Raw genomic sequence first — 19,767 nt, forward strand, 5'->3', positions numbered from 1 at the left:
CCGCGTCAAAACTGAGAAATACGCGTGTATAAGCGCATCTAAATAATCAAAACGCGTGTATAGACGCATGTATCAACGCGTCTAAATGCATCTGAACTGAACAGAACGCGTGTATATACCCATGTGTGAGCGCGTCTGAGCAGTCCTATACACGCGCTTTTACACGCATGTCTCTGGCTGGGATGATACACGCGCTGATACACGGGCCCGCTACTTTTTTTCACAAGTCATTTTTAGCGGCTAGGAGCGTGGGTATGAGCCCGATCCCTTGTAGTCCATGAGGTACACTAACATAAGATTACTCTCATGCACATTTTTACTTGGCTTTTTTAAATTAGTGTTCTACGCTAAACCTAGACAGTTTAGTCTTACTCTAATGGTATGTACCTTGTTAGGAGCTTTCAAAAGTGAACGAGGTACACTAACCTAAGATTACTCTCATCCACATTTTTACTTGGCTTTTCTAAATTAGGTATGTTGGTGCTTGTTCAATTGATATACAGCATCCTCTTTAGACAAGAAAATCAATGCACGTATTTTTGTCTTGATGACCCTATGCAATTTATAGAGATAAAATATGTGTGCACACGTCCTTTGAGAGAGAGAGAGAGAGAGAGAGAGAGAGAGAGAGAGAGAGAGAATTGATTTGGAATAAATTCAAGGCATAAAAAACATTTCTTTTTATTAGCGTTGATGTAGTGTTACAAATATAACCTTTGTTTAATTGTGATGATTGGCTACCTTCTTAAAAAATAACCTATCAAAAATTAGAGAAAAGAAAGCACCCTCGTGTTAGTCCAGTTGTTGTAAGCTACTTGTTAGTCCAGTTAACCAACTATCTACCAGTCCACGAGTCTTCAAGCCCACAAGTCCTCAATCTCACAAGTTTACTTGCCCACAAGCTCAAAAGTTTGTAAGCTGAAACATTCATAAGCCTCTAAGTCTCTAATCTCACATGCCTACATGTAAATAAGCTAGCAAGCCCATAGGTCTGTAACTTTGCATGCTTGCTTGTCTGCAAGCCCATAAGTAAGCAAGCCTACAAGCAAGCAAGTTTCCACTTTCGCAGTTGTTTGCTTGCTTTTCCCCAAGTGAGTAATCCAATAAGCCAATGCGATGCACATAATTATCAATGTCAATGCAATGTACATAGCTATTAATGTCATGATCATAGTTAATAATATGTGCAACATAGGTATGTCTAGCCGACATGCAACAACATATGTAGCAACCAATATAGGTGTATGGCTTGACGTGAAAGACATTAGATCATACTCTCTTACCCTTCAATTCTTTAAATCCTACCATAACAAATGATAAACATGTGTGAGGTAGAGATGACCGATGGATCGATCACAAAGAAGGATTGCTCTTACTACTAAGGATCTAGTCTAAGAAGAGCCGTCCACCTCCCCTCAGGGGGTGCACTACTAAGAAACCCTATGTATCCTCTGCGCTCAAGGCGTATTTAAACAACCCCATACCTGGGAAATTTTCATGAATAAAATGGCCCCTTTTTCTTTAAGGACTTACGGTTTTCTTTTTTAAATTTGATTTAAAAAAACCCTTCTGTAAATGTATTTTTGTAAATTTGCCTTAAGATTTTGAATTGAAAAACCCCTTCATTTAAACTCATGTGGTACACTTACATATTTTTAGGTGAACCCCTCGAGCACCTCCCATACATATCAAATAAATTCCACTATGGACTTGGGGGGTCACTCATAAATCTGTAAGTGTAGCATGTGGATTCAACAGATGGGATTTTTAAAATCCCTTTTTTACACATTTTTTACATAAAGAAGGGTACCATTTAAAGGGGGTATTCATAGGTGTTATTCGTGAAAAATTCACAGGTAAGGGATTTTTAAAATAGGCCTTGAATGCACGAGATACCAAGGGTTTAGTTATAGTGAACCCTCTGCAACAATAAGAAAGGAGGCAGTGCCAAAGTTTGGCATTTTAGTGACCAAATATGGCCTCAACTCCAATATGGAACAAGGTTTGAGGACATGATTGTTTGAGAGAATTGATGCCCTTAATGAGGATACTCACTTTCCTCGCCCAGCCACTAGCAAAAGGCTAGGGACCGAGACAACCGAGATCATAATTATAGCCAAGTCGTATATACCAATAAACCAACAAATTGGGCCAAGGTAAGCTCACAAGCTCAAAAAAATTATTTGCCATGTTATCAGCAAAGAACTTGCACTTGATGTACCTCAACTAGATCTCATAAAAAGCACCTCCTCTTTGACGATCCTAAGCTCGATATTCCCCCTAAAAGAAAAAAGCTAGAAATGACGTGCAACCCCTTAAACACCTTACCCCAAGTGCCCATCAAGGATAGGTCTTTTGGCCAAGAGAAACCACAACGGATTACACAAGAAGAAAAAATCCCATTTACTAAACCCACTCAAGGAATGATTTATTAGTTAATCATCTCTTTGATCCCATGCATATATTCAAAAATACCACGAGTATCATTTGGGAACATTTAATTGGAGATAAAGATAAGGGTGCTCCGGATGAGTTAAAGGTTGTTGAAAAGATGGAAGCTTTATGGGCTCGTTGTTGAATCATGCAAAGTAGTCCTTCCCCCAACATGTTCCATGTTATCCAAGAGAAAGGAGAAAAGAGTAAAGAAGATTATTGCATCCTTTCGCATACTAACGAGACACATGTAATGTCTTAAGGCTGTATTTTCTCGAAACAATAAGCTAAGTGGCCTAAGGTCTCACGATTGGCAAAAGTTTTTATAGGTATATACAACCTATTTTCTCTCTCGTTTATAATACAGATATTCATTACTAATATACATGTGTCAATTATAGTTTGTGCTTCCTATTACAATTAAAGATTGTTTAAGTGAAGACATTAGGAGTGCTATTTACAAGATCCGTGCCTTAGTTTGATGCATATCCTTGAAGGAGATAAACTTGCAAATAGTCGAGAAAATGCATTGCTTTAAAACAAGATCTAGACAGCTAGCATATAAATACACTCTTATTTCAATATTTTAACACCAACGTTAAAAAAAAAAAAGAAAACCTTAGGGTTCAAATGAAGCTTTACCTACACTCTACGTGGCAATAAGGAGATTTGCTTAGAAATAATTGCCTTTCTAATCAAAATGTTGGATTCTCTAATCTTCTCTCCTTGAACTCACTACTAATGCATCGAAGTGTCATATCCCAATTGGGGGGATCTCTAGATGGTTGTTCTTTGTTAATGTTTTTTTTAGCTTTCTATATACCAATTGGCACTCTGTATACATATATATACAAAGTGGGGAAGAGGGTAGATACACTAATGGAGGACTGATGTCCCTCAACTCAATCTAGGCCGTCGCTCTAGAGTTCAATGCTTGACTAGTTTGCCTATCAAGCTGTACATATTTGGGATAAATACTGAGAGGTATAAGTGTGACTTATTCCAAAATATTTATACACTTCTAAATTCTTGTAGGAGAGGTGTCACTTTGTGATGGAATCTTGTGTAAAGAGTTCAAGAGGATTTAGAGCTCAGTTTGCTTGTTGAAAAGTCCGTCTTATATCTTATATTGGTGGGAGGAGGAAAATTGTCTCCTCCAAAAAATTCAAGGATACGGAAAAACTCCGTGTTGAAAATTACTGTTGACACCTCAAACCATAGTGTGAAGAAATGATGCAAGGTTAAGGAAAAAAATGGCTTCCGAACACTCTAGTGTTGAAAGAAAGACCACATTGCAAGACCGAGTGTGTCGATCATGCGAGTATTAGAGAGCCATTTGAGGACCAACCTCTTTCACATCATTACTGACGTCAACTACCTCTCGTTCATGATGACTGACATTTTTTCTCAATATCATAAAAAAGAATAAACTTGTTTAGTTTACAATATTGTTTAAAAATTTTATCTTAAAGAAATTGAAATTTTCAACTCATGAGTCATGCGAATATTATGAAAAGCTAAATTGTTCCCAGTTTGGCACCTATATTACTCTTCTCCTTTTCCTTCTTAAATCTTCTTCTATCCAAGTATAGATGATATTTTTTTATTTATTTCCCAAGGATAGAAATATGTCATTATAAAGACCTTTAGGCTTGGGTAAGACGAGACTTTGTATGCTCTAAATCATTTAGTTATTAAAAATATAGATTCTCATTTCACTTACACTATTATTAAAAGATTTTTAAAAGAATGATATTATTTAATATTATATTATGTAAGAAGTCACCACACTAGAAAATGGTGGTGTTCCTAGAGTGATATTATTTAATATCATATTATATAAGAAGTCACCACACTACAAAATGGTCGTTTTTTTTAGGATGATATTTTTTAATATTATATTATATAACAAGTCACCACACTACAAAATAGCGGTGTTCTTAGAGTTGTTTCTAATACCACTCATAGCTCTATTTTATATGTTGATAATTACATGATATGAGATCATGTTGTTCACCAAAATGCACCAAATTATATACAATCCATCCTTGCAGGAAGGAAAGAAGTGAGAATGCAAGGGTCAATATCGAGATGTGCTTCTAGCCATCTTGTGAATAAAAACCTCTCTTGCAGAGAAGCTAGGTACTTTGCCTTGCTCACAAATGGTGCTTTTGCAAAAGTGTAGGGAGCAAAGAGGAGAGAACTATGAAAGAGTTAAACATGTCCAAGCCATAATGCCTCTGTACAACAAAATGCCATGAGGTAATTTCACCACCTTTATACCTAAGAAATACCACAGCTCACCCAAATCCTTTTTCTCAAACTTTTACTTCAAAAGCAACCTAGCATCATGTATATATTAGCATCACGATCACCAATGCTAATCAAGTTATTCACATAAATGACAAATAACATGATCTCTTTGTCTATCCTTTTCACATTAAGTGAAGAATCTACATTGGATATCTGAAATCCAATAGCATAAACAAATCTGAGGAAGGAGACAAGGCAAAGGATAAACTGACTCACCTCTGAAAAAGTGAGTCTTCTTTCTTGCTCGGTTTCCTCCCGTGTGTGCTCCTTCTTTGTTCCCTCCTTGCACTTAGGTTTCGTTTCTGTTGGAAGAGGCGAAAACGAAAGCAGTGTTGATATGTTAGTTCAAAATCTTTATTTGGGGAAGGCGGGCTATTTTTAGTTTAAACAGACCGTCGCGTTTATAAATGCGTGTATGTTCGCGTGTATGATAATTTAGCTGCGTTTATACACGCGTTTTGTAGAAATTGCCCGCGTTAATACACGCGTTTTATAGGAAATAGCCGCGTTAATACATGCAATTTTTAGGAAATAGCCGCGTCAATACACGCGATTTTTGAACAGATAATTAAAAACATATTATGATTTTGTGTTTTCTGGTTTGTGCATAGGATGTCATCAACCTCTTCAAGCAGTTCTAGGGAAGATGAGACAATGCGTCATCGTAATCGCGATGTGTGATTGGGACAACGGATCAAATGTATGTGTAATCGATGTCAAGGATGCATTTTACGAGCACGTCGAATTACCTTGAATCACATCTCCATGTATGGAGAATGGAATCAAACAGGTTTATAGGTGAGTAGATGTAAATTGATGGTATTCAAATGACTCATGGTATCCAAATTAAATTAATAGAGTTGTAATATATAAACTCTAATTGAAGCAGGATGCAGTACCACACCCTAACATGGTGCCCTACACGCGACGAGAGCACGCAAAGCGTCGACGAGATGATGCTGGAGCTTCGGGATCTATTGTCAGAGATGAGTGGGAAAGGGATGACAATAGCCCTGCACCCCACGAAGTTGTGGAAGAGGAAGTGCTTGATGATATGGTGCGGAATCTTTTTAAGGATGATCCCAAAGGTATGGACGATGATGATATGGAACAAGAGCATCTTTACAAGGCTTCATCGACACCGGTGTTTGAAGGGTGCACATTCTCTGTTTTACGTGCTTCACTTGAACTACTCAATATACAAACAGTTTATGGATGGAGCAATGCAAGTCTTGACGCATTATTGAAGTAAGAATTCTAACTTATAAATTTGAATTAGTGGTTTAAGGTTTAGGATTTAAGACTAATTATAATTGATGATATTGAATGCAGGCTATTATCAAACATGCTTCCAAAGGGAAATAGACTACCCACCTCAAGAGACATAGCGAGGCGCTATGTGACATCTCTTGGAGGATTGGATTATGATCGCATACATGCATGCGTCAATGATTGCATTCTCTTTCGTGGGACGCCTAAGGAGGCTCGACATTGTCCCACTTGTGGTGAAGCAAGGTATAGAACAGATATGAAGAGTTTTGATGTACCTAGTAAAGTCTTGCGACACTTTCCTATAATTCCTCGCATCAAACACATGTTCAAGTGCAAATCCATAAGCAGAGCTCATGTCATGGCATTCCTCACATCGATCGGATCATGGCATGTGGAGAATTCCCGCAGACACTCCTGCCTGGAAGCATATTGAAGATGAGTGGCCCAGCTTTAAAACAGAGCCCAGAAACTTGAGACTTGGCCTAGGTATGGATGGAGTGAATCCATTTGGTTTCAAAAGCACCGCATACAGCGTGTGGCCAGTTGTGTTGGTGAATTACAACCTTCCACCATCAATGGCGATTAAGAAGGGACATCTTATGTTATCTCTTCTAATTCCAGGGAAACATAAAGTCAAGCATATGGATGTTTATCTTGAACCGTTGATTGATGAGTTGGAGGAACTATGGAGAGGTGTTGCAGTGGTGGACATTAGTAGGCCTCCCTCCTCTCGACACTTCGACTTAAAAGCAGTGTTGATGTGGACAATGCATGACTTTCCAGGATACAACGATTGTTTTGGTAAGAATTCTAATTACCTCCCTACTCTAATACTATTGGCTATATATATTAATTATACATATTGACTTTATTATTCTAACTTTTATTTATATTTTAACAGGTTTGAAAACATCGGGTAAACATGCATGTCCTGTTTGTGGCCCTTCGTCAGTACATGAGTATGCTGACGGTTTGTGTAAGACCATATTTGATAATCATCATCGATTTCTGCCCTCAGATCATCCTAAATATGTTGCTAGTAAGAGTAACATTCCTCCACAAACACTTCGTGTAAAAGATTGGAAGCGTATTTGGGAGTCTACAACTATTCTTCCTCCAGATGGCATGAACAAGTATAGTAATGTTTTTTCAATCTTGTTTTGTGAAGTCTCTAATTGGATTAAAGGTCACATAGAGCAATCCCTTGTGTAGGTACTCCATTTTTTTCGGCTGCCATATTGGACCCATCTTAAGATCAACCATCTTCTTCAAGAATGTGGGATCTGGTATTTGGGAACATATTATTGGTAAACGAGACGATGTTAGCGTACGTGAGGACTTGCGGGTCGCAGGACGTATGCGTCAAGCTTGGCGACGAGAGGTGGGTGGGCACGTTCGTCTTTCGCCTGCACCATGGATTATATCAAAGAAAGAGGAGAAGCAGGTAAAGCAGGGCATCACCACTTTGCGTACTCCCACTGAGTGCATGAGATCATTGAAGGGAGCCTTTACAACCACTAAGAAAAGAGGCGTTGAGCAACTATATGGGTTGAAGTCCCACGATTGGCACAAGATGCTTCAAGTAAGTGTTTTCCAAGTCTTGTACGTTGAGAATTAAATTTTGTAATGCCATAAACCATACATACATGTGCTCTTATGTGCGCAGTTCATACTACCTACTAGCATCGACCATTGTGCAAATAAGAGTTTGAAAAAATGTATTTATAAGATGGGCGAGCTTGTGAGGTATGTAAAACCCATGTCAGATCACCCTTCATTATACCTTGCAAAATGAACGTGCATGAGGTATAACGTACTATTTATTTATTTTTCAGATATGTTAGTTCCAAAGCAATTGATCCAGCCACGTTGGATGATGCGCGTGTTATGGCAATGGAGGTGGTTTGTTTGGTAGAGGAGACTTTTCCGCGAACCATTCTCACAAGTCAACTACATCTCATTGTGCATTTAGTGGACAAAATCGCTTTATGTGGTACTGTGCATGCATGTTGGATGTTCTTCCAAGAGCGCTTCATGAAGACCTTAAAAGACTTTGTGAGGCAAAGTGCAAGGCCTGAAGGAAGCATGGCCGACGGTTGGTTGATACAAGAGTCTCTTGTATATATTTCAGAATTTCTTGGTCAGGTGGATAGCTCTTTGCCACGACTATGGAGCAATGAAGAGGACTTGAGGATGACCTCTATTGTGCCTCAAGGAAAAGGACAGAGTAAAGTAATTGACAGAACATTGATTGATGATCTCAATTTCACTTGTATCCTTAATAGTGATGTGATGAGCAGATGGGTTACAAGATATGAGGATGCAAAGACAAAAAAGCAAGTAGAAAGAGCTCTCTTTCGGAGCTCTTTCGATAAACCAAAATCATTCGTTTAGAATTTTCAAGTACCTTTCGACCGTATGGTCTCATGGCCATCTCAAACTGCGCATCCGTAATACGTCCCTCGGCTCTGAAGATGGCCCACGTGTCACGTCTGCTATGCCGGCGAGCATACACAGTATCGTGGGTTGTGGGATTCCTCCCCGTAACCCGTCGCTGTATCATAATCAACACAATTTGTAAGATTAAAACAATCATAGAATCAATGAATTAAGTAAACAATCAAATAAAGTGGCAAGATACTTACGAACTTTGCCTCCCATGACTCGACGCCACCAGATCCGAAATGCGAAGATCCAATGGTCTCCATCTGGATCCGTCGTGCCTCCACATGCTGCCTGCTCTTCACGCCACCCTCTGCTCGTTTCTTTGCCTCCTTCCACTCGCGTTTGTGCGCAGTGGCAGGTTTCTCGACAGGATAGCCACCCGCAGCTACATTTAGCCGGTCATCGTACGCGAGTTTTCTAAGATGAGATCTTTTATTACTTAAGATCTCCCTTATTCGCGTCCTTCCCCATACATCCGAGAATGTAGCATGTGGGGGATTGGGGTACCGACTATGTACAGCCTCTATCACCTCCCCAACTAATCGGCTATTTTGATCTTTAAATTTAATAAAACAATTTCTATATGAGTTTGATACTACCCCACGCATGTACTCCATTACCTCCCTCCCCCTCGCATCCATCACTATCCCGCCCCTATCCGTTACATCATAGGAGACCACTCTCTCCATCTCTCTCATCTCCTCCTCTTCCGAACTGTCTCCTCTAACTCTTCTCCCTCTATCTCCTCTCTCACCGCGTTCCCTACTATCTCCCCCACCTCCCCCACCAAAGCACCCGCCGCATCCTCCACTCCCACTCTTCCTACTGCTGCGGGTGGAGTCACGACTAGGGGATTGTCTACGTGACGGTCGCTGTGAGCCCTAACGTGACGGTGGCTCTGAGGGAGCACGTGATGGTGGCTGTATACGTGAGTGTGTCTGGGACGAGGTATGTCTCCTCGGTGGATGTGGAAGAGGAGAAGCTGCATGCCGTCTCGTCGGACTCGGAGGAATAGACGGCACTGGAGTGCCCTGGATACTCGCGGTAGGGGTATAGACACCAGGCAGGGAAGGAGGGGGATGGGCATACATATACTCTGTAAGCTCAACCGGACCAGGATGGCGCCCAAAATGATTCAGCATCTCCATCAGCCCATTGCTGTACGCAAATGGATCGGATGAAGAACCTGGAATATCCATAAAGAACCTGCAACAAACATCTTCATGTACATCATGGGCTGTCTCTTGACTCACACAAATATCATCATTCAAGTGAGTTGTGTTGCCTGCAAATCATGAATTCTGAAACGCAGTCTCGTGTATACACCCGTGCAGAAACGCGTGTATACACCCGTCAAAAGACGCGTGTATACACCCGTCCAGAAATGCGTGTATATCCGCGTGAACAGACTCTGCAGACAGATTACAAGTGCTTTTACACGCGTTTCTACACGCAACTTGCGAAATTTTTTTTTCAAAAGGACCAACCTCCGACAAAGACAAAGTGTCCTTATAAAAGGACCATTGTCGCCCCTGTCAGAATCATTCACCCAATCATGTGCACAGAAGCAAAAGGACGGAGACAAACCCAAAAAGCAAAGAGCAAATAGCATAAACAAATCTGAGGAAAGAGACAAGGCACAGGACAAACTGACTCACCTCTGAAAAAGTGAGTCTTCTCTGCTCCTTCTCTGCTCCCTCCTCCCGTGTGTGCTCCTTCTCTGCTCCCTCCTTGCACTTAGGTTTCGTTACTGTTGGAAGAGGCGAAAACGAAAGCAGTGTTGATATGTTAGTTCAAAATCTATATTTGGGGAAGGCGGGCTATTTTTAGTTTAAACATACCGTCGCGTTTATAAACGCGTGTATATTCGCGTGTATGATATTTTAGCTGCGTTTATACACGCATTTTGCAGGAATTACCCGCGTTAATACACGCGATTTTTAGGAAGTAGCCCGTTAATACACGTAATTTTTAGGAAATAGCCGTGTCAATACACGCGATTTTTATACTTTCATTAAAAACCTATTATGATTTTGTGTTTTTTGGTTTGTACATAGGATGTCATCAACCTCTTCAAGCAGTTCTGGGGAAGATGAGACAATGCGTCATCGTAATCGCGATGTGTGGTTGGGACAACGGATCAAATGTATGTGTAATCGATGTCAAGGATGCATTGTACGAGCATGTCGAATTACCTTGAATCACATCTCCATGTATGGAGAATGGAATCAAACAGGTTTAGAGGTGAGTAGATGTAAATTGATGGTATTCAAATGACTCATGGTATCCAAATTAAATTAATAGAGTTGTAATATATAAACTCTAATTGAAGCAGGATGCAGTACCACACCCTAACATGGTACCCTACGCGCGACGAGAGCACGTAAAGCGTCGACGAGATGATGCTGGAGCTTTGGGATCTATTGTCAGAGATGAGTGGGAAAGGGATGACAATAGCCCTGCACCCCACGAAGTTGTGGAAGAGGAGGTGCTTGATGATATGGTGCGGAATCTTTTTAAGGATGATCCCAAAGGTATGGACGACGATGATATGGAACAAGAGCATCTTTATAAGGCTTCATCGACACCGATGTTTGAAGGGTGCACATTCTCTGTTTTATGTGCTTCACTTGAACTACTTAATATGCAAACAGTTTATGGATGGAGCAATGCAAGTCTTGACGCATTATTGAAGTAAGCATTCTAACTTACAAATTTGAATTAGTGGTTTAAGGTTTAGGATTTAAGACTAATTATAATTGATGATATTGGATGCAGGCTATTATCAAACATGCTTCCAAAGGAAAATAGACTACCCACCTCAAGAGACATAGCGAGGCGCTATGTGACATCTCTTGGAGGATTGGACTATGATAAAATACATGCATGCGTCAATGATTGCATTCTCTTTCGCTCGTGGGACGCATAACGAGGCTCTACATTGTCCCACTTGTGGTGAAGCAAGGTACAGAACAGATATGAAGAGTTTTGATGTACCTCGTAAAGTCTTGCGACACTTTCCTATAATTCCTCGCATCAAACACATGTTCAAGTGCAAATCTATAGCAGAGCTCATGTCATGGCATTCCTCACATCGATCGGATGATGGCATGTGGAGAATTCCCGCAGACACTCCTGCTTGGAAGCATATTGAAGATGAGTGGCCCAGCTTTAAAACAGAGCCCAAAAACTTGAGACTTGGCCTGGGTATGGATGGAGTGAATCCATTTGGTTTCAAAAGCACCGCATACAGCGTGTGGCCAGTTGTGTTGGTGAATTACAACCTTCCACCATCAATGGCGATCAAGAAGGAACATCTTATGTTATCCCTTCTAATTCCAGGGAAACATAAAGTCAAGCATATGGATGTTTATCTTGAACCATTGATTGATGAGTTGGAGGAACTATGGAGAGGTGTTGCGGTGGTGGACATTAGTAGGCCTCCCTCCTCTCGACACTTCGACTTAAAAGCAGTATTGATGTGGACAATGCATGACTTTCCAGGATACAGCGATTGTTCTGGTAAGAATTCTAATTACCTCCCTACTCTATTACTATTGGCTATATATATTAATTATACATATTGACTTTATTATTCTAACTTTTATTTATATTTTAACAGGTTTGAAAACATCGGGTAAACATGCATGTCCTGTTTGTGGCCCTTCGTTAGTACATGAGTATGCTGACGGTTTGTGTAAGACTATATTCGATAATCATCATCGATTTCTCCCCTCAGATCATCCTAAATATGTTGCTAGTAAGAGTAACATTCCTCCACAAACACTTCGTGCAAAAGATTGGAAGCGTATTTGGGAGTCTACAACTATTCTTCCTCCAGATGGCATGAACAGGTATAGTGATATTTTTTCAATCTTGTTTTGTGTAGTCTCTAATTGGATTAAAGGTCACATAGAGCAATCCCTTGTGTAGGTACTCCATTTTTTTTCGGCTGCCATATTGGACCCATCTTAAGATCAACCATCTTCTTGATCCCATGCACATCTTCAAGAATGTGGGATCTGGTATTTGGGAACATATTATTGGTAAATGAGACGATGTTAGCATACGTGAGGACTTGCGGGTCGCAGGACGTATGCGTCAAGCTTGGCCACGAGAGGTGGGTGGGCACGTTCGTCTTCCGCCTGCACCATGGATTATATCAAAGAAAGAGGAGAAGCAGGTAAAGCAGGTCATCACCACTTTGCGTACTCCCACTGAGTGCATGAGATCATTGAAGGGAGCCTTTACAACCACTAAGAAAAGAGGCGTTGAGCAACTATATGGGTTGAAGTCCCATGATTGGCACAAGATGCTTCAAGTAAGTGTTTTCCAAGTCTTGTACGTTGAGAATTAAATTTTGTAATGCCATAAACCATACATACATGTGCTCTTATGTGCACAGTTCATACTACCTACTAGCATCGACCATTGTGCAAATAAGAGTTTGAAAAAATGTATTTATAAGATGGGCGAGCTTGTGAGGTATGTAAAACCCATGCTCAGATCACCCTTCATTATACCTTGCAAAATGAACGTGCATGAGATATAACATACTATTTATTTATTTTTCAGATATGTTAGTTCCAAAGCAATTGATCCAGCCACGTTGGATGATGCACGTGTTATGGCAGTGGAGGTGGTTTGTTTGGTAGAGGAGACTTTTCCGCGAACCATTCTCACAAGTCAACTACATCTCATTGTGCATTTAGTGGACGAAATTGCTTTAAGTGGTACTGTGCATGCACGCTGGATGTTCTTCCTAGAGCGCTTCATGAAGACCTTAAAAGACTTTGTGAGGCAAAGTGCAAGGCCTGAAGGAAGCATGGCCGAGGGTTGGTTGATACAAGAGTCTCTTGTATATATTTCAGAATTTCTTGGTCAAGTGGACAGCTCTTTGCCACGACTATGGAGCAATGAAGAGGACTTGAGGATGACCTCTATTGTGCCTCAAGGAAAAGGACAGAGTAAAGTAATTGATAGAACATTGATTGATGATCTCAATTTCACTTGTATCCTTAATAGTGATGTGATGAGCAGATGGGTTACAAGATATGAGGATGCAAAGACAAAAAGGCAAGCAGAAAGAGCTCTCTTTTGGAGGCAACATGGCTCTCGGAAGGCGTACCCTAAGCATCTAGCAACACTTTCGAATGATATCCATGTTGATTGGTTGCATGAGGAAATGGATAGAGCAGAGAGCGACGAGGGGCTGCATATCACGGCAGAAGAATGGGAGTATGCACGAGGATGCATGTCAAAGGTACATAGAACTAATGTTTTGCATTAGTTGTAAGTGATTTGCTTTTAATATTTATTCACATTGCTTACACAAATATTGCTTCTATTTTGGTCCAGTGCACTATGTTCAATGCTATATGGTGTGAAGGCAAGCATTTTCGAACACAAAGAATTGATGAAAAGAGAAATACACAAGATTGCGGTGTCATTAGTAGCTTTGAGGGAGCTAATGGAAAAATGGATGATTATTGTGGCATAATCCCAAGACATATTTAGGCTTGACTTTCGTCGCTTCTTTGTGTATGTTTTGGATGTCAAATGGCAAATGAACGTGGTGGAAAAAGGGCCTGATGCAACGATAAAATGCCATGCAAGTGGATATGTAACTATTGACTCTACAAAGTTCTGGCAAACAAAGAAAGATAGGCTCGTATTGCCACAACAATGTGAGCAGGTATGCATTTTTTTACTAATGTGTTTCATGTACATATATATCTAAGCTCGCGTACCCCTTGACTTTTGATATGCTTATTAATTACTGTACTATGTGTATTTGAGTAGGTTATCTATCTACCAATGGTACATGACATCAAATGGTGGTACGTCATCCCTATTGCACCACGTTCCAAAGTGATGTATAATACATTCACTGATATGGAGCATATGGAGGATGTAACAAGCCGCAATGAAGATGATGTCGAACATGCCATTGAAGATGTTGTGATCGATGATCAAGAAATAAGAGATGATCATGATAATGAGGATGAGCATGCCATTTCTCATGATCATGAGAATGACCCTACCATTGAGGATGATGGTGATGTTGATGAGGATGATCAGGACATCGATACCATTATCAATGGAGTACAGAATATCGATAGTGGAATAAATTTAATCGTAGCCTTACAAATTGATCAAATGGATATTGATGTTGATCGTTTGGCAAGGATGGATCTTATTGAAGATGAGATCGAACCCTAACCAATCCGTCACTGTACGTTCTAAATTGATGACATTTCTATCATCTCATATGCATGATTTATTTTTGAATATATTTCATTGTTGTAAATGCATGTAGTGGGATTGTGTAATGATGTATACTGTAATGTACTATGAGATGGTTTAAAGAAAATAGTTTTTAATTTTGTAAAGGAATTCAGTTTTTTTTCAGTTTTTCTCTGCCATGCGTGTATTAATCTGTGTACAGTGGCGTGTATTAATCCGTGTATAATAGTGTGTATTAATCCGTGAATATTACCGTGTATATATGCGTGTATTACTGCGTGTATATAAACGCGTTTATACACGCGTTTATATACATGCGTGTGTATAAACGCGTTTATACACGCGTTAATAAATGCAAATATACACGCGAACTTAAATGCTAAAATACACGCGCCCGATTCTATTCAAATACAGGCGCGACCATACACGCGTTCGTAATTTATCGCATGTATGAAACACGTGTATGGCAGCATTGTCTTGTAGTGAAAGAGGATGTTGTATATCAATTTAACAAGCACCAACATACCTAATTTAAAAAAGCCAAGTAAAAATGTGCATGAGAGTAATCTTAGGTTAGTGTACCTCGTGCACCTTTGAAAGCTCCTAACAAGGTACATACCATTAGAGTAAGACTCAACTGTCTAGGCTTAGCGTAGAACACTATTTGAGAAGAATATAAGAAGCCATCTTAAAAGGGTGAATATTAAGGAGTAAGATAGCATCTACTCTTTGCTATATATCACACACATATACCAGAATAGTCTCAATCTATCAAGATTCAAGGAGCACTTCACCATTCTGTCCTAACATAGAGAATACAATGCTTTTCTTTTTATAGGATTTATTTATGGACCTCGAGTAGGTATGCTCCAGCTTATTTTTCATTTCAGACCCTGCATTGAGAGGTATGAGCAAGTTAGGAAGCATACAATAATTTCCCTGATCAACACCAAATGCTTTAATAAAAGGCGTGCATTTTTTTTAAAATGTTTAATTCAGGAACATAAAAGTGCACCTCGACGAAGTTGTCTACTTAATTTTTCCCGATAACCTAAGGTTTAGGGGGCTTACTGGTGGTATTTGATGTGGATCTCGCCTACGCTTAGGTCCGCGAGTTTGGAAAAGGCAGTCGTCGAGAGGTCGAACTGCTTGGAGGCGCATCCAGGGCAATAGTCCACGAGCTTCACGGTGATGGACCCGCTGCCCTTACAGCCGCTTCCGGTGCACGAGATCTTGTAGTGCTTCCCGCAGGCAGCACCGCCATCGTAGATGGCCTTGCTGCCGGCGGCGAAAAGTTTATTGGCGGGGAGCGTGGTGGAGCACGCAATTTCTGCAAAAAACGAGACATCATCAACGGCCATCTAATCTTGCTTAATTACTTAAATACGGTAGCGACCGTGGTGCACAGTAAGTTGCTCAGTACCGCTGTAATCGGTAAAATAGGTTGCATGTCCGGAATGATCCGCAGAACACGTCCAGCACCTAGCTGCCAGGAGAGCAGCAGCTACTATGAAGGAAATAAAAAATGTGTTTGCCGCCATGATAGCGTCTAATAGGCCTTGCTGGGCAGCTGGGCTCGTTTGCAAGGGCTGAGTCCTGACACAGAGATTGAATCCTGCGTGGAGAACGCAAACCTCTGAATTTGAATACCTACTTTAGCGTCCTCAAATGGCTTTCTTATACTCGCATGATCGACTCACTCGGTCTTTCACCATTTTTTTTCCCTTAACCTTGCATCATTTCTTCACACTATGGTTTGACGGAGTTTTTTCCGTATCCTTGGTAATAATCCTTTCGATCCATTACCTACTCGATATTTTTGGTATCAAGGTTGGGTTGGCCCCGACGCTTGATAAAAACGATGAGAGGAATTTTTTGGAGGAGACAATTTTCCTCCTCCCACCAATATAAGATATAAGACGGACTTTTCAACAAGCTGACGGACTTTTCAATAAGCTAACTGAGCTCTAAATCCTCTTGAACTCTTTACACAAGATTCCATTACAAAGTGATGCCAAAAAGTAACATGTGATACTCATTGTGGTACAATACCTTAGGCTTAATCTTTTCTTAAGTTTTAGTATTCATGAGTGACTGTACTTTGCATTTCATTCAACACTATTCTTAACCAAAAATTGGAATATTAACATAACCATAGTTAACGCTACATCTAAAACAATACAAATAAATTCAATGGTTGATCAAAATGATTTTATATTCATCATATGCAGTGGCTCAAAGTGACCTAATTACTTGCTAAAATTATCATTAATAATTCAAGATTATTGATGTGGGAAAGTTAGGTTGATATGCTTAAATTATTTTATGGCCTTTTCCAAGAAATAGATCAAATCGTTTAGACTTCTTTAGAAAAGATTTGGATGATAATACAAGTTCTATTATATACTTTAAATACTTTTTAAGCAATGAGCCTTGCACACTAAGGAGCTGTTCGAGAGTTCCTCCAACCAATTTACAACTATAAAAAACACATACATCCTCTTTGTGATAAATATATTGTATAAAATTTATCAGAATAATATATATTGAAAGTGAATTATAAAATTAAAGTGTGTATCTTATGAATAAATAACTTTTGCTCAATTATAGCTGCATTTTAAAAGTATTAATGCAAAGGCTTATAATCGTCACTATTGCAATGACTAGCAGACTGACCTCAACTACCTCTCATTCATGTGACTGACATTTTTGCTCAATATCATAAAAAAGAATAAACTTGTTTAGTTTACAATATTGTTTAAAAATATTATCTTAAAGAAATTGAAATTTTCAACTCATGAGTCATGCGAATATTATGAAAAGCTAAATTGTTCCCAATTTTGCACCTATATTACTCTTCTCCTTTTCCTTCTTAAATCTTCTTCTATCCAAGTATAGATGATCTTTTTATATTTCTTTCCCAAGGATAGAAATATATCATTAGAAAGACCTTTAGGCTTGGGTAAGACGAGACTTTGTATGCTCTAAATCATTTAGTATATTAAAAGTATAGATTTTCATTTCACTTACACTATTATTAAAGAATGATATTATTTAATATTATATTATGTAAGAGGTCACCGCACTACAGAATGGTGGTGTCCCTAAAGTGATATTATTTAATATCATATTATATAACAAGTCACCAAACTACAAAATGGTGGTTTTTTTAAGGATGATATTTTTTAATATTATATTATATAACAAGTCACCACACTACAAAATGGTGGTGTTCTTAGAGTTGTTTCTTATACCACTCATACCTCTATTTTATATGTTGATGTGCTTCTAGCCATCTTACGAATAAAAACCTCTCTTGTGGAGAAGCTAGGTACTTTCCCTTGCTCACCAACGGTACTTTTGCAAAAGTGTAGGGAGCAAAGAGGAGAGAACTATGAAAGAGTTTAACATGTCCAAGCCATAATACCTCTATAACAACAAAATGCCATGAGGTAATTTCACCACCTTTATACCCAAGAAATACCACAGCTCACCCAAATCCTTTTTCTCAAACTTCTACTTCCAAAGCAACCTAGCATCATGTATATATTAGCATCACTATCACCAATGCTAATCAAGTTATCCACATAAATGACAAATAGCATGATCCCTTTGTCTATCCTTTTCACATTACGTGAAAAATCTACATTGGATATCAGAAATCCAATGGTCACAAGATACTCCTTGATCTTGTTTGACCATGCTCTACATGCATGCTTTAAGCCATACCAGGCTTTATGTAACTCACACACACAAAATCTAGGTGTGTATCACTCTCATAACCCAGTGGTTGCATCATGTATACTTCTTCATACAAAAAAGAATTATTTACATCCATTTGATGTAAAGATAAACCCTTTTTTATAGACACAGTAATGACATCTCTCATGGTTTCCATTCTTGCACAACTGGTTTGAATGCCTCCTTATAGTTAATGCAATAGGTCTAGGCATAACCCTTGGTAACCAATTATGTTTGCAAACTCATCCATCTAAGTTATCCATGACCTTATACATCTACTTATATTTAATTTCCTTAGGCAAAATCACTAACTCCCATGTTATATTTGCATTTAATGATGCCACCTCCTCATTCATGGCATCTTCCCATTTTTTTAATTTCTAAGTGCCAACTTAAAACAAGTGGGTTTCTCCAATTTCTCTATTGCTTTAATCATATAAAAATAATGATGGAATATATATATACATAATATCTCAATCTCTCTACGGGAGTATTTAGACTTATACACTTCGTACACCTAGATCAGTATGAGGCGCGCTACATATTCATTTAGGAGGACATAGCAACACCATTTTAACAACATAGTTATGGGTGTTACTATGTGACACCTCCTAATAAAAAATCCATCTTTTAAAGAGGTTTAGCAACATAGTTATGGGTGTTAGTATGTAACACTCCTAGTGACACTTTTGGATTCAAAAAACATATTTTAAAGAGGTTTTTTGCATGCAAACTAACAAGTCTGTAGGTGGGCAAGTCCATAAGTTCACAAGGTTACAAGAAGCTGAAAAGCAGTTTGAAAGCTGAAACATTCGTAAGGCTCTAAGTCTGTAATCCCACACGCCTACATGTAAATAAGCTAGCAAGCCCATAGATCTGTAACTTTGCATGCTTGCTTGTTTGCAAGCCCATAAGTAAGCAAGCCTACAAGTTTCCACTTTCGTACTTGATTGCTTTTCCCCAAGCAAGTCAATGTCAATGCAATGTACATAGCTTTCAATCTCAATCTCTCTACGGAAGTATTTAACCTTGTGCACTTCGTACACCTGGATCACTACCAGGCACTACGTATTCATTACGAGGACATAGCAACACCATTTTAACAACATAGTTATGGGTGTTGCTATGTGATACTTCCTAATAACAACTCCATCTTTTAAAGAGGTTTAGCGACATAAATATGGGTGTTAGTATGTGACAGTCCTAGTGACACTTTTGGATTAAAAAAACATCTTTTAAAGAGGTTTTTTGCATGCAAACCAACAAGTCTATAGGTGGGCAATTCCATAAGTTCACAAGGTTACAAGCTGGAAAGCC

At 39.2% G+C, this 19,767-nt stretch overlaps 1 protein-coding gene across 1 annotated transcript; it reads right to left on the bottom strand.

Annotated features, from left to right (window-relative positions):
- Nucleotides 1–15,266: 15,266 nt before the first annotated feature.
- Nucleotides 15,267–16,373, bottom strand: LOC147635419 (EG45-like domain containing protein). The gene is made up of 3 exons (XM_086802182.1): nucleotides 16,133–16,373; nucleotides 15,781–16,039; nucleotides 15,267–15,602 (listed from the first exon to the last, which is right to left on the bottom strand). The coding sequence occupies exons 1-3, from the start codon at nucleotides 16,248–16,250 to the stop codon at nucleotides 15,596–15,598; spliced, it is 384 nt and encodes a 127-aa protein (XP_086658308.1). The 5' UTR covers nucleotides 16,251–16,373; the 3' UTR covers nucleotides 15,267–15,595.
- Nucleotides 16,374–19,767: the final 3,394 nt, after the last annotated feature.

The sequence above is a fragment of the Cibotium barometz genome, chromosome 9 (assembly GCF_041138505.1).
Source record: "Cibotium barometz isolate CiBa-2024 chromosome 9, ASM4113850v1, whole genome shotgun sequence".
NCBI classification, from domain to species: Eukaryota; Viridiplantae; Streptophyta; class Polypodiopsida; order Cyatheales; family Cibotiaceae; genus Cibotium; species Cibotium barometz.

Excerpts from the sequence above, each read along its gene's own strand:
- LOC147635419 (XM_086802182.1), bottom strand. The coding sequence starts at position 16,250 with ATGGCGGCAAACACATTTTTTATTTCCTTCATAGTAGCTGCTGCTCTC. Across the intron at positions 16,040-16,132 it reads CTATTTTACCGATTACAGCG|AAATTGCGTGCTCCACCACG; the intron begins GTACTGAGCAAC and ends CGTTTTTTGCAG.